Genomic DNA, 16,452 nt, shown 5'->3' on the forward strand with positions numbered 1-16,452 from the left:
CCTCCCCCAAAGCGTGACTCACATTTCGCGCCGCCTTCACCTTGCGCGTGACTCGCACTTCGCTCTGCCTCGCGCTTGACTCGCACTTCGCGTCGCCTCTCGCTTGCCTTCATTCGACTGAAAACGCTAAAAAAATTATGCCTGTTTCGTCGGCATATCTTGGATTAAATGATCGCTATCGTCTGCTATTAATCATTGCTGGGCAAGGCGTTGAAATTTTTTAAAAAATCATTGCCTTTCCTCAACAGTATCTCAGTATTAATGACTAGATTATGGATGAAATTCACCATAACAGCTTCAGGTACTCAGTCAAAACAAAGAGAGAGTCTTCGGGGATTGTGAATTGAATAAGAGATTTATGCGGATTAAAACATCATCACGAGCCAATCATTCTTGAGAGAAAAGCAAATACTCAAAGACAATGTTTGTCTTTCTGGGAAACTGAAAAATAAGCTGCCATTTCACCATAAATAATCACAGAAGTGGGTTCAAGGGTTTATGAGCTGCTTACTTCCTACCTAAGGCAAAAGCAGTCGCAAAGAAACAATCTGTCTTTGTTTCTTACAGGTAATATGCCTCTGCAACTGTAAATGATTCGCTATCTGAGATAAATTAGAAAAGATAGCTTGTGTACCAGGCTTCCCCCCCCCCCCATGTCCCCACCCCCACCCCCACAGACGTAGACACGCCTTTGTTAATTATTGATTCCAAGAAGAGCCATTGCTCACTCCAAACTTTACCAGAGACGATCGACGTTGGCAGAGTCACCGTGCGTCCTTTGGATTAATTGTAAAAGCTAATTCGGTAAGTAGTGTTAGATAAAATATAAGCGAGATGATTTCAATTTGGTTAACAGTGGATGTAAGCTAAGCGGCCTGACACGCTCAGAAGGATACCTAATGCTATTTGGAGGCGACGGCTTGCAAAAAGGATTTTGCTTTGGATCGACGACCAATCTTCATTTCTTTCCCTATAAAGTGTCTCGTAGATCAAGCCATTCTAATAGGGGGTTTTGGGGGTTTCACAAGGGGGATTTCAAAATTTATATCAGTTTGTACCCTCACGATAAGGTGCAATTCGCAATGTGCTTTTGAACAGCGCAGTGTTGAAGGTACCACATAGAACATTAAAACACATCATGCTTTGAAAACACAGGGTCGTTCAGACCTTGTACACCGCCTATTATATATGGTTTTATAAAACTAAGTCTATATTATAGCTGGAGAACATGATCATAATTCAACCGGGGAAGGATGTCACCATACCGTGAGTTTAAAAGTAGCTACACCAGTCCTCTTTGATTTTCGCAATCAGCCACAGTCTTTTATAATTCTGCTTCATTTCATCAATCTATACTTGTGTTCTGCGTGGGCTGTTGTCAGAATTCAGTTTTACAAAGTAATATTGCGGGTGCAGCGTGGAATTTCATTTCCTCGAGCTAATTTCGCCAAGCGAACACTGTAAACAGCTCTTAAGTTGAAAATATTGTGCTTTTTAAATTGCAGTGAAATTTAAGACGATCTTTTCATGGTTTAGCTTCTCACGTGGCTTATCATTAATTATTTTACCTTTAAGACCTCGGGTATTCAAATAAATTCAAATAAAACAGTGAATCGAAAGACCTTGAGCATATATTCTTTGGTACGTCGTCGAAAATTACCTCGCTTTCTACACTTTTGTTAAGTGGTAACACGGTTAATATATTAGGTACCTGGGCTTGGAGAAAAATCGAATGAGAGATGGATTAAGGCCAGTAGAGCTGCAGACGAACTAGGTATCATTTGTCTTGCCTGAGATTAATACAGGCAAACAATGCATTTCTAGGAAACTACGGAAGCAACAGCGAATTTCCGGTTCCAAGCTTACGTCTCGAGAAAAGCAAACGATTTTAAAATCAATGAAAGCGTTACGCGCTGTGTGACGTGGGGTTAAGTTACGTTGAGAATTTGAACACGCTGTAAGGAATCTTATGGGGAAAGAAATATGGTCGATCTATAACGCTAAATATTTCGGGATATGAACATTCTACAGGTAAGGATAATAGAACTTACTCGCTCTTTGTTTGTCCATTGTGGTGTTCTCTGCCGCTTTTGGCTTGCTTTGCTATCGCTGTCATTCCTGTTATAAGGCAGAGTTATGCTCTCGTGAAATAATCTTTTGCTTTTCCACGAGACGTGACACCTACGGTATATGTTCACAGATGGGGGGGGGGGGGGGGTTCTTGGGGACGTTTCGATACCGTCTCTACAGTAACAGTAACTTCAAAGGGAGTCTTCAGCACTCGATCTCAGTTTTTTTTTCCTGGAGATAAATCACAACCTCAAATCTACATAGAAAAATACCCTACTTAAAACAGCCGTTCGGAAGTCTGACCGGCTTTCACGGGCGCCAGCTTTCACTTGCGCCGGCTTACACGCGCACGAATAATCAAATTTGATTAGGCAGCGGGGCAACGTGTAGCTAAAGAGGACTAAGAAGCCTGCAGGCTGACAGATCGTTAATCGCATCAAGCGTTACGTTAAAAGACGCATTAAAACGAGATTCTTCTTCTCTTGGCCACGCAGTATGTAAACATAGGCATGCAACGCATGCAAGCAAGAAAAATATAATTACTATCAAAAGATTCCAACGAAAATATCGTCTAATGGAGAGCGAAAAAAAGCTCTTTCAATTCATTCCAAATAAACTCAGGCACAGGTCTTTTGCAGTCTATTGTCTTTGTTGTCTAAATAATTGTAAGCAAAAATAAACTGCATTGGTGCAACACTCGCTGTTGTCTCCTTCAGAGCTATTGTTTGGTCTCGTCACGCAACACGCTCTCTCTCCTCCTGTTGCGTGACGGGAGTGAACAAAGGCTAGGAGTGAGGATACGCTAGCATGCAAGACCTCATTATTAGCATTTGGTCACGAGCGCTTCTTCGCCCGCGCGAACGTATGAGGTCTTCAGGAACATGAGCCAGCGAGAAGTCTGTCCGGACTTTGGTACCGATAATTAGTGCCAGATTCCCCCCAAGCCTCTCCCCGACTTGTCTTACAATGCATACTCAGTCTCGGCCCCTTAGGGGTGGGCTCAGATTCACCACGCGCCAGTAACCTTAAAATAGACACATACTGCTAATTCTAATTCTAAGTTTGGCTGCTTCACTACACAAAGCAATAAAGCGTTCGGAGTTAGAGTCGAGGTAAGTACGATATTTAATTGTTAATGTGCTGATGTGTTAATGCGACCTCTCATCGATTTTCCAATTCATATTCCGGCGCCTTTATAATCAGAGCTGCTCTTACATAGACCATTATTATATTGATTAATATTCTTACACAACATGAATTGTCATATAAGGACGTCGTTTTTAATAAACTCCATCTCTTTTCAAACTTTTCTTTGTATCACCCCTTGAATACAAAATGTCTGACGCATTAACATCGGTACTTCTGCCGTGTTGAGTCAAATTCGTTTCATTCATACCTATCCATCAGTTGTTAACAATCAAACCGCTTGTGTGAATTTAATCAAATAGACATGATCAATCTGTGCCCGTAACGTCATGAGAAGTTTACAAATGCCAACATGATTTACACATTACGTTTTACGCGGGGAGTCAGTTATCTTCGGCAAAACAAGTTTTAAGATTCAGAAAGATGGTAACCGTTTTTAGTGTTCCCAATGTAATCAATGGGTGAAATAAGGCCATTCGAAATTGAAATTTTTTTCATGAATATGTTCATCAAATGAGCAGAAATTCTTCTTCTCATAAAGTCTCCGTTTGGACCGGCTTGTCTAATGTTGTTTCCTTGGCCGTCCAAGGTAGCTTAACGTTTGTTAGTGTCAGTTGTAACGCAGAGTATATACAAATCGCACAGCACTGCTAAATTTCAAATGAATTCAAGGCGAGGAAATCTAGTCTGTTTGACAATTTAACCTTGTGTGCTTAATTTATGGAGAAGATGATGAGCGATTGATTTTCAGGTTCCTAAACGGCCATTTTTGTGTTCTGTACAAATCGAGATGGATCTTTACACTTGGTAACCGTTTTTCCCTCTTCGATTCATAAATTTTTTATTCACCCATTTTACTTCTATTTTACAGAAGCTTTCACGTCTTTCTTAAAATAGCTATTTGCATTTATCTTTGTTTTGCAGGGGGAGTCTTATTTCGGTTTCTTGCTTTTGGTTTCATCAGTCATACTACTGGAATATCAAACAAGACAAGCTTCTTGTGTAAAAGGTTAGTAGTAAAAAAATAAATTTAGAAACAATCTTTCCCGCTTCACAAAACCGAAATGTTTTGCACTGGACATTCAAAGCTAGAGGATTTAACCTCGAAATAGTCTTAGATTTTGGCAAAGATTTGTTGCTTAAAACTTGACTTCAACTGATCAAGTTCAATTTTTAGGCCTTTAACTTCTATATCTTACTAAGTCTCCTTTGCAAATGTAACAAATATTTCAGGAAATATTTTTAGAGAATGAAGTGTTGCGTCTTCTCATAAAATCTTCGTTTGGACTGGCTCTTCTAATGTTGTTTCCTTGGCCTTCATAAGTAGCTTAACGTTTTTCAGTGTCAGTTGTAACGCAGAGTAGATACAAATCGCACAGTATTCAGGCTAAATTTCAAACAAATTCGAGGGAAATCCAGTCTGTTTGATAATTCAACCCTGTGTGCTTAATTTATAGAAAGGATGATGAGCGATTGATTTTCAGATTCCTAAACGGCCTCTTTTTTTGTTCAGTACAAATCGAGCTCAACTTTATAATTGGTAACCGTTTTTCCCTCTTCGATTCATAAATTTTTTATTCACCCATTTTACTTCTATTTTACAGAAGCTTTCACGTCTTTCTTACAGTAGCTATTTGCATTTATCTCCATTTTGCAGGGGAAGTCTTATTTCGGTTTCTTGCTTTTGGTTTCATCAGTCATACGACTAGAATATCAAACAATACAAGCGTCTCGTGGAAAAGGTTAGCGGTAAAAAATATATATACATTCATTTCCGCTTTACAAAACTGAAATATTTTGTAACTGATAATATACATGGAAAAATTAATCAGTTCTGATTGGTTAAGATAAATGCAGTTTTCAGTTAATTCAGTGCAGAAGAGAGTTAATTCAGTGAAGAGGAGGGTTAATTCAGTGCAAAGAAAGTAACAACTCAGACATTTTGATTAGTCAATAATCAAATGCGAGCTTTGGATGTCGCAATAATATTTGCAAATGTGAAAATTTGCGAGCGAAACAATGGCCGACGTTTTAAGTAGGTTTTCTTTCGCCACCGCAGCTGAAAAACAGCTCAAACAACGAAAACACTGTAAAAAGCACTGCTTTTTGGTTGTCGATTTGGAAAAAGTGGTCTTTAGAGAAGCGAATTGCCAAGGAAATCGAAAATTACGAGCCGACCCAGCTTAACACTTTGCTCGAGCGATGTAACGCCGAAATTAAAAACAAACATGGTTAAACCTCGGAAAAGACGATTCCATTTCATCGAAAGTGATTCGGACACAGACTGAACAATTCCTTGAACTATTTAGCCGGACTTTGAATTTTTTTTTGCGTCTTAAAGATGTGAAAATATCATTGTATATCATTGTTTTGATCGTACGCGGTTGTTTTGACCGAACGCACGGTTTGAATAAATTATTTTTGCACTTGATGCGCGCGCTTTGCTTATGTTTAATTATGATAAGCCATCTCGTATTTTTCCATGTATGTTATTAACACGTAATCACATGATTTCTCTGGTGCAAATTGGAATAAACAAGCACTTGTTAATTTGTTAGTCTTTAAAAAAATTTACTCGTGCTTATTTATTCCAAATTGCACTCGCAATCACAATCGTGTGATTACCTCTACAAATATCACAGTAAATATTTTTAGAGAATGAAGTGTTGCGTCAATATGACACAGTCCAGCTGATAAGTTTCTTTATTCTCCAAAACTGTTGGCTGAAGAATATATCGATACTGTAGGGAGAAACTGCACGTTAAACAATTCTTTGGCGTCATAGTCTGGGAGTGGAAGAGTAAATGCAGATACGCGATGAATGAACCGAAAAATCAGATTTTTAAATCTGAAATCTTTAAAAAAAAGAATATGAAGATGCCATGTTTTTTACTTAAATTACGGGGAAGTTAGAAAGCGACGTAGTTCTATTTTAGGGTTTCTAAACGATTCTTTGTTTCACCGATGAAGCTGTTACCTTATTTTTCACTCTTGTCAGATTGTCATTCATCTCTGTTTTGCAAGGAAAGCGTTATTTTAGTTTTTTACTCTCGGCTTCCTCAGTCATACGATCCGAATACGAAACTAGATAAAACTCTTTGTTCACGGGTAAGCAGCAAAAATAAAGAAAATATTAATTTACAGTTCCATATTTCCCTCTACTTTTTTTTATTTAAAAAATGTTCTCGGCGCTCAAATCAGGCGACAGAAACAGAATTCAAGGACAGCGATTTTTGATGTGGAAAGAGAAGCGCTTCAATGTTTTTTCAACGATACTATGGGCGAAACAGAAAGTCTATTGATATCTCTCACACCAAGAGATTATCAACTGCAGTTTATAGTTTCTTCTCTTAGACCGATAAAACTCAGCACTTTGTTCTCACACGAGCTGCTTGCATTTATCTCTGTTTGTCGCCACTTTTGGTCTCACCCAAACAAAGGGTGTTTACTTTTGGAAGGGTTACCGGCAAAAAAACTAAATTTATAATAATAATTATTCTTTTCCTGCTTCGAAAAAATATATTTCTGGTTTAGGTGTAGCAAAATCAGTGATAAGAAAGAGTTGTAATTCCAAGGAAACTAATAATATTTGTGGAGAACTACCAAATTTGAATCAATTTTTGATTTGGATCGCAAAATATTTAAGGTCCGCACCTTTTAAATTTATGATCTCATCAGCAACTCTTCCTTCTAGCTCCCTTGCATTACCTTGCTTGTCAGTAGGGAGAATTTAATGTTGTATAAAGAAAAAACCCTCAGCTGATAAGTATTCTCGTCGCTTGTTCACTGAATAATATGTGGATATTGGAAAGAGAAGCAACATGTTCCTCACTTCTGTAACTTGATGGCTTTAAAACCGAGCAAAGCAAAATTAAAATGATATGTGAGCTTCAGTATTTATTGAGATCTCTTATGGGCAAGCTGTAATGCAAGTTCCATCCTTATTACATTTATAATGATAATTTTTAACCGATAATTTTCATATTCAATCTTACAGTAGCTCTTTGCATTCTTCATTGCTTTGCAGAGAGATTTTATATCAGTTTCGTGATTTTGGTCTCTTAACTATCCAGAGATCCTTTAGATTTCACTGAAGGTGGGCGGCTTAAAATTTATTTCATAAACATTATGAGTTAACATGTTTTAGATGGAAACTTGCAACTCATGAAGATAACACCCTCTGAGTGATGAGTCTGTTTACTTTTAGCATTGCTATATGGTATATTGTTATACTATTAGACTTTCCCTAAACAAAACGAGCAATGTGATTGGTTGATTCTTGGTCGCGTGCCCCTGATCAAATTTAAATCATGGTATCTCGACCGGGATACAATTTTGTAGTTGTTGCCTGCGCGCGGAATACAACAGCATGATTTTGCCAAATGATTGTTTAAGGGAAAGTCTAAATATATAACAAAGCGTTTGATGTATGGTCCCCTCAGGAAACTAGTTAGTTTTGTTTTCCTGTTGGACTCTCGGGAAAACAAAACTAAAGGTTCCCCATCGGGACTATACATTAAGTGTATATTGATGTTGTAAGGAGAAACTACAAGTTCATCACTTCTGAGATGATTGAAACAAAGAAGATCCCGTATATTATTTGATGAATCTTATGAGCAACTTAGAAAACAATCTTTCTTCCATCTTAGGTTCTATTTTTTTTTATTTTGATGACGACTTCTTACCAACTGTGCGAGTAAAACGTTTGCATTTACGTTTGTTTGTCTGGGAAAGTCTCATTTCATTTTCTTATATTTGTTTCATTAGCCACACTATCAGACACTAATATAACAGGCATGTTCTGTTTCCAAAAGGTGAGCTGTTCGTTTTCTTTTAATTTCTGCATTTTTATTGCTTCCTCAGTTTCATTTTCCAGTAATGAAATTCACTTTATTATTTTACGAAACAAAAAATTTGGAGAAGTTGATATATGACTTACTGAAGTAACGCGTATGTAATTGAATGAAGTTGAAAGATTTTCCCTCGCCTGAAAAACAAAGCATTTTGTAAGCAGTTGAAACGCTGGGTAGAATCTTTGCTCTTTTCCCAAATTTATGCTGTATTAAATCAAAAAATGTCTTTTTCAAAATAATTGATGGGTGGTTAATCATTGACAACACTTTCATAAGTCTAATTTCTTCATCTCAAATTAACTAAGCGAGTTTCTGAGACTGACATGGCGGCTTGATCTTTATGGTGCAAACGGTTAGAAAAACCAACACAAATTTTGTACAAATATCTTCATCTGGGCACAATTGAATAGTTTTATACTTCTTTTAATTGTAGAGTGTGATTTTTTCTTGTTGAATTCATGTCCATCAAATTTTTCCACTACGCAACTAAACTAGATCTACGTCACGTAGATGGATATCTCCGGATCGATTGAAGATATTGATTTGCCTCGATTTTGAAACAAATAACAATGGAAATCAGAGCTGAGTAAGTTTTATATTTTCACAAAATGGAAGAAGAAATTGACGAGTCACGTATATTTCAGGAGGCAAATCACGCCCCTCATTGATTCATAAACTCGGTAATCACGCTCGCCTTTCTGTAAAATTTACACTTCACGTTTACTCGTCACGAGTGAATCCAAACATATCACGATTGGAAATTAACCGCTGTTCTACTGGTGAAACTTTTTTGATAGCTGCATCCAAATCCCCTCTACGATTGTTGTAATTTGAACCCAGATGATACACTTGTGACTGGTCTGAAAAAAAAGTGAAAAAGGAATGTTACGCTCAGATATCTTTAGAGAGGAAGAAGGAAGACAACCACAAATTCCCTAAAACACTTTATAAACTCGAACATTTATCAGTGTTTTTTTTTTAAGCTTCCTTTTTTTGTTGCTTCTTTCCTACGACAACAAACAGGAGAGAGCCGTGATGAGTGACGCTGCAGAAATCCTAAAATCAGTCCAGATAGGTTTAAATGTCGTCATATTTCTTCTGAACACTGATCGTGGCCTACAAGCGATTGAGTTATGTAAGGAATGTGTAATTCTACTTCAAAACCTTGACTCTGGTAGTCACCTTGATATCTGCGATGTACTATTCAATACGTACTACGCCATCTCTGGTTACACAGATGCGGGAAGACATGCCACCAAACTTCTCGACACATTTAATCATGCTTGGAGTCTAATCATGGAAGTGGGAGACATATATATATCACAAAGCCGGTTTATAGAGGCAAAGCAACTCTTTAAATGCGCACTCACCATCATGAAAACAATTGGTCACAAAAGAGAAGAAGCACTGGCTCATGGGAGACTTGGAAGTGTCTCTGCTAGCCTCAGTAAATATCAGAAGGCTAAAGAATATCGCGAGAAAGCACTTGCCATCGCGATAGAAATTGGCGACAGACGACTAGAAGGAACAACATATGGGAGCCTCGGAATAGTGTTTCATTCCCTTGGCGAATATCAGAATGCTAAAGAATATCTCGAGAAAGCTCTTGCCATCGGGATAGAAATTGGCGACAGAAACGTGGAAGGAACAACATACGGGAACCTCGGAAAAGTGTTTCATTCCCTTGGCGAATATCAGAATGCTAAAGAATATCACGAGAGAGCACTTGCCATCGCGATAGAAATTGGCGACAGAGGAGGAGAAGGAGCAACATACGGGAACCTCGGAAATGTGTTTCATTCCCTTGGCGAATATCAGAATGCTAAAGAATATCACGAAAAAGCACTTGCCATCGCGATAGAAATTGGCGACAAAGGAGTAGAAGGAACAACATACGGGAACCTCGGAAGTGTGTTTCATTCCCTTGGCGAATGTCAGAATGCTAAAGAATATTACGAGAAAGCACTTGCCATCACGATAGAAACTGGCGACAGAGGAGGAGAAGGAACAACATACGGGAACCTCGGAAGTGTGTTTAATTCCATTGGCGAATATCAGAATGCTAAAGAATATCACGAGAAAGCTCTTGCCATCGCGATAGAAATTGGCGACAGAAGAGGAGAAGGAACAACATACAGGAACCTCGGATGTGTGTTTGGTTCCCTTGGCGAATATCAGAATGCTAAAGAACATCACGAGAAAGCACTTGCCATCGCGATAGAAATTGGCGACAGAGGAGGAGAAGGAACAACATACGGGAACCTCGGAAATGTGTTTCATTCCCTTGGCGAATATCAGAATGCTAAAGAATATCACGAGAAAGCACTTGCCATCACGATAGAAACTGGCGACAGAGGAGGAGAAGGAACAACATACGGGAACCTCGGAAGTGTGTTTAATTCCATTGGCGAATATCAGAATGCTAAAGAATATCACGAGAAAGCTCTTGCCATCGCGATAGAAATTGGCGACAGAAGAGGAGAAGGAACAACATACGGGAAGCTCGGAAATGTGTTTCGCTCCCTTGGCGAATATCAGAATGCTAAAGAACATCACGAGAAAGCACTTGCCATCGCGATAGAAATTGGCGACAGAGGAGGAGAAGCAACAAGATACGGGAACCTCGGAAGTTTGTTTTCTTCCCTATGCGAATATCAGAATGCTAAAGAATATCTCGAGAAAGGACTTGCCATCGCGATAGAAATTGGCGACAGAAACGTGGAAGGAACAACATACGGGAACCTCGGAAGTGTGTTTTATTCCCTTTGCGAATATCAGAATGCCAAAGAATATTACGAGAAAGCACTTGCCATCGCGATAGAAATTGGCGACAGAGGAGGAGAAGGAACAACATACAGGAACCTCGGATGTGTGTTTTATTCCCTTTGCGAATATCAGAATGCCAAAGAATATTACGAGAAAGCACTTGCCATCGCGATAGAAATTGGCGACAAAGGAGTAGAAGGAACAACATACGGGAACCTCGGAATTGTGTTTCATTCCCTTGGCGAATATCAGAATGCTAAAGAATATCACGAGAAAGCACTTGCCATCGCGATAGAAATTGGCGACAAAGGAGTAGAAGGAAGAACATACGGGAACCTCGGAAGTGTGTTTCATTTCCTTGGCGAATGTCAGAATGCTAAAGAATATTACGAGAAAGCACTTGCCATCAGGATAGAAATTGGCGACAGAGGAGGAGAAGGAACAACATACGGAAACCTCGGAAAAGTGTTTCATTCCCTTGGCGAATATCAGAATGCTAAAGAATATCACAAGAAAGCACTTGCCATCAGGATAGAAATTGGCGACAGAGGAGGAGAAGGAGCAACATACGCGAGCCTCGGATGTGTGTTTTATTCCCTTTGCCAATATCAGAATGCTAAAGAATATCACGAGAAAGCACTTGCCATCGCGATAGAAATTGGCGACAAAGGAGTAGAAGGAAGAACATACGGGAACCTCGGAAGTGTGTTTCATTTCCTTGGCGAATGTCAGAATGCTAAAGAATATTACGAGAAAGCACTTGCCATCGCGATAGAAATTGGCGACAAAGGAGAAGAAGGAACAACATACGGAAACCTCGGAAAAGTGTTTCATTCCCTTGGCGAATATCAGAATGCTAAAGAATATCACAAGAAAGCACTTGCCATCAGGATAGAAATTGGCGACAGAGGAGGAGAAGGAGCAACATACGCGAGCCTCGGATGTGTGTTTTATTCCCTTTGCGAATATCAGAATGCTAAAGAATATCACGAGAAAGCACTTGCCATCGCGATGGAAATTGGCGACAGAGCAGGAGAAGGAACAACATACGGGAACCTCGGAAAAGTGTTTGATTTCCTTGGCGAATATCAGAATGCTAAAGAATATTACGAGAAAGCACTTGCCATTGCGATAGAAATTGGCGACAGAAGAGGAGAAGGTTCGGCATACTTAAATCTTGGAATGGCGTACCGCAATCTTGAAAAAAATCGGCAAGCTAAAGAACATTTGGACAAAGCAGTCGACGTCAGTATTGCAATTGGTGACAGAGAACTGGAAGCCAAGGCTATTGTTTGTTTGGCACATGTCTATAATTCTGTAAATGACAGTCAGAAGGCAAAAGAACATTGTGAGAAGGCGCTTACAATCAGCAGAGAATGTGGTAATAGAAAGTGCGAAGCAGAAGTATCCGTAGGCGTTGGACGTGTATCCCTATCGTTTGGTGAATATGATAAAGCAGCATATTATTTACAGAAAGCTTGTTCCATAAGCAGCGAAATTGGACACAAATCGACTGAGTTTGAAAGCCTTCTCTGTATTACAGTGTTAAAGTTATCGCAGTTAGAGGTTGTGGAAGCAATAGAATATCTTCTTCAATGTATTGAAAAATATGAACAAATCAGAACTCTTCAGAAAGGAAACAGTGGATTTGAAATTTCTCTGTTAGAGAAATGCGGTACTTTTCCCTTCGAGTTACTCACTCGCCTCCTTTGCGGTACCGGAAAATTTCGAGATGCTCTCTATGTTGAGGAGCTGGGACGAGCAAGAGTCCTCGCAGAATTCATGGCAGACAAGTACTCCGCTGCAAGCCACATCTCAGCTGATCCACGATCATGGTTCGGGATTGAAAACATCGCGAGAAGAGAAAGTAACTGTGTTTTTTTGTACATTTCGTATGAAGATCGGCGAGTTCTTCTCTGGGTATTGAAAGCAAATGGAGACATTTTCTTTCGGGAAACAGACGAAGTGAAAATAGACACTCTTATTGCTGAGCGAGTTTGCGAAGTGGAAGGAGTTTTCAAAAAGAGCGCCGAATGCTTTGGTGTTTTACCCACAGCGAACTGCGAAGACCGATCGTTGGATGATAACGTGACGACATCTCTTCACGAAGAGAGCCAGGCAAATTTGCGAGGTGACGAAACCAAAGATACCGGAAGAAGCCATCATTTGTGCTACGAATGGATCGTCGCACCTGTGGATGATTTACTCACAGAGCCCGAAATCATTATTGTACCGGATAGTTTTTCGTACCGAGTCCCATTTGCTGCCTTGCGTGATGAACAAGCCGGAAAGTATTTATCGGAGAAGTGCAGAATACGCATCGTCCCTTCACTGACAACTCTCCGGCTCATTCAAGAATGTCCAGCAGACTATCACAGTCAAACTGGCGGACTGGTCGTGGGTGATCCTACGGTTGGCAAAGTACAATACAATGGACGTCTCATTGACATTACACCATTGTTCTGTGCAAGTAAGGAAGCAGAGATTGTTGGTCAACTACTGGGTGTTCAGCCTTTATTGGGAAGTCGCGCAACAAAGCAGGCGGTTCTTCAAGCAATACCTTCAGTGAGTCTGATACATCTTGCCGCACATGGAAATGCCGCAAGAGGAGAGATTGCCCTCTCTCCTAAATGTACTACTAACAGTACTCCACAAGAGGAAGACTACCTCCTGAAAGTATCCGACATTGAAGGAGTTCAAGTGCGAGCTAAACTGGTAGTACTCAGCTGCTGTCACAGTGGGCGTGGATTGGTTAAAAAAGAAGGAGTTATCGGAATCGCTCGGGCATTCTTAGCATCTGGTGCACGTTCAGTGTTGGTAGCATCGTGGGCTATAGAAGACAAAGCAACGGCGAAGCTCATGAAACAATTTTATAAACACCTTGTGCGTGGAGAAAGTGCTAGTGAATCTCTTCACCAGGCTGTTCAATGGTTGAGAAGCAATAGATTTTCCAAACCTTCCCAATGGGCTCCGTTTGTGTTGATGGGGGATAACGTGACATTTGATTTTACGAAAAAAGGGTAAGTCGGATTATAATGAGCAATTTTCTACGATACACCGATTAGCACACTTAACTTGTTCAGTTCACTCAGTTGTTCTAATTTTTTTGTTTTTCTTTGTCTTTCATCCATAAAATGCCAAGAAAAAGAACTTGATTTTATCTAGCGCTCGGAGCCGGAATATTTTCACTGAAGGCTCTCTAAAATTTGCATTGAATGAGCGTTTCATTTGTTTGCAATATACTCAGAAATAATTACTCATGGTCGATGCGATAATAGAAGCCATGACGATGAAGGTAACTTGAAAAGCTGAAAAATTTAACTTTACCTCTAAAAAATCAACAAAAATTACAATAAACTGACAATCTTAAAGTCACTTTCGTATCAAACATGGTATGTTCGACAAGTTTGGGTAATCATAGCCAATGGCATCGAAGAAGAAAGTAATTTATTTAATTAGAAATCTGTTCCGTTAACTTTAAAGCTGAAATAGTGAACAATTTATGTTTTTTTTTTCAGGAAAGAAGAACTCGAGGAGGACATCAACGAGGCGGAGAAGAAACAGAGTGACTACTGATCCTGCACAAAGATTCTTCTTCCTAAACGTTGTCGTTCAATGGACACTGGTATTACTTTGCGAAGACATTTTTAATTTTTTTATTTAGTCAAGTAGTAGATTTTGCGTGCTTTTGTAGAAAGGGCTTAATCAAAAGGCAGCGACGACGAAACCTGCAATTAAGTCGTTTGATCTATTAAGTATACAATCAATAGGGAACTACAATAAATTGGGATGGGAAAACTGAATGCAGGATATTAGCTCAATGTATAAAAATGACAGAATGTTAGCAAAGCTTCGTCAAAACTCAAAATTAATCCTTGATTTAAATCATTACGATTCTGTTTTCAATTCTCCCGCTGCACGCGTACGTGATCATCGAAGAGTGATTAAGACTGTTCACAGGTGCAGGACATAATAATAAACTAACAGAAGAGGGAACAAAAAGTGCCGAGATACTGAAGACATGATAAAAAAGAGAGAAGGTAATTATGTAAAAATCAGACAGAGAAGAGAAAAATGCTTGAGAATTACCGCAAAAATCAAACAGTGTTGTGAACAGGGCGCTACATATTAATCAAAAAGTTAAGTGGAGAAGGAAACAAACAGAGTGTAACATACTAAAAGAAAAGTTTTAACAAATAGAGAAGAAGAGAAACGGTGAGCGAATTATTGAGATAAAATTAGGAGAAAACATTGCGCGAGATACTAACGTCAAACAGAAGAGTGCGAACAGTTCGCAGGATATGAACTTGACAATCAGCCGGAATTAACCCTTTAACTCCCATGATCTCGTTAGAAATTCTCCCTATTGTCTGCTATAAAACACGTATGATTTCAATTTGGAGAATTTGGTCTTGGATCAGCCCGTAGTTCCCTAATTGAGTTTTTTTCTTTATTCTCCTCACTTGTCTGCTTGATTCCGTGTTGATATTGTAAGAAGAAATTCTGTCTTGGTCACTCATGGGAGTTAAAGGGTTAAGGAAAAGAACAGAGGGCTAGATTCTACAATAGGAAACAAATTTAAGTTAAAACAAACAGTGATGTAGATATTAACTTGGAAATCAAACAGAGACGAGGAAAGCATCGTGCAAGATTTAAATGAAATATTTAATCGGAGGAGAGAACGAGCCATGCGCAAGATAAACTGAACAAAACTACCAAACAGAACAGTGAAAAAAAAAAGTTCTCAATATAATCGCAACAAACAAAGTTAAAAGAAGAAACAGTGGACTGAACAAACAGTAAAATCATAGGCATGCGATGCATGCAAGAGTTATTTTTTTGGCTGGGTGAGTTGAGGTGGGACACTGTGTAACTTTTCATTTTTGTTGAAGAAAAAGAGCCTTAAGCTCAAATAGAACGAAAATAACGCATTAGTTTAGTTAAAAGACAGGGGAAAAAAATTCCTATTTGTCTGAAATAAACTCACACGTAGTTATTTCGTGGTCTATTGTCTATGTGGTCTAATTAGAAACAAAAATAAACTTACTTTACCTTAAGAGAGAGGGGGAGAGAGAGGGGGAGAGAGAAGGGGGAGAGAGGGGGGGGGAGAGAAGGGGAAGAGAGAGGGGGGAAAGAGGAGGGAGAGAGAGGGGGGGAGAGAGGGGAGAGAGAGAGAGGGGGGAGAGAGAAGGGGGAGAGAGAAGGGGGGAGAGAGAGGAGAGGGAGAGGGGGGAGAGAGAGGGGGGAGAGAGAGGGGGAGAGAGAGAGGGGGGAGAGAGGGGGGAGAGAGAGGGAGAGAGGGGGGTGAGGGAGGGAGAGGGGGGAGAGAGAGAGGGAGAGAGAGAAAATTTATTTTTATTAACCACTTTCTTCGATCCATACAACTTGATTATGGGAGAATTTTTTAGTTCCTCTATTTTGCCCCAACTTCAAGATCGTGGCTCATTACTGTTCCTAATAATGTACATGAAAAAATTACTCAGTGTGGATTGGTTAAGATAAATGCAGTTTTCAGGGTTAATTCAGTGCAAAGAAGTAACAAACCAGACATTCCGATTGGTCAATAATCAAAGAAACTCGCAGATAGCCAATCAAATGCTAGCCTCGGATGTCGCAA

The 16,452-nt window shown here is 39.5% G+C and overlaps 1 protein-coding gene across 1 annotated transcript; it reads left to right on the forward strand.

Annotated features, from left to right (window-relative positions):
- The first annotated feature begins 9,104 nt into the window (after window positions 1-9,104).
- On the forward strand, window positions 9,105-15,601 carry LOC131775076 (tetratricopeptide repeat protein 28-like). Its single transcript, XM_066159216.1, has 4 exons — window positions 9,105-9,756; window positions 10,051-10,296; window positions 11,131-13,855; window positions 14,354-15,601. Exons 1-4 carry the CDS (start codon window positions 9,105-9,107, stop codon window positions 14,409-14,411), a joined length of 3,681 nt encoding a protein of 1,226 aa, XP_066015313.1. The 3' UTR covers window positions 14,412-15,601.
- Window positions 15,602-16,452: the final 851 nt, after the last annotated feature.

The sequence above is a fragment of the Pocillopora verrucosa genome, chromosome 1 (assembly GCF_036669915.1).
Source record: "Pocillopora verrucosa isolate sample1 chromosome 1, ASM3666991v2, whole genome shotgun sequence".
Lineage (NCBI taxonomy): Eukaryota > Metazoa > Cnidaria > Anthozoa > Scleractinia > Pocilloporidae > Pocillopora > Pocillopora verrucosa.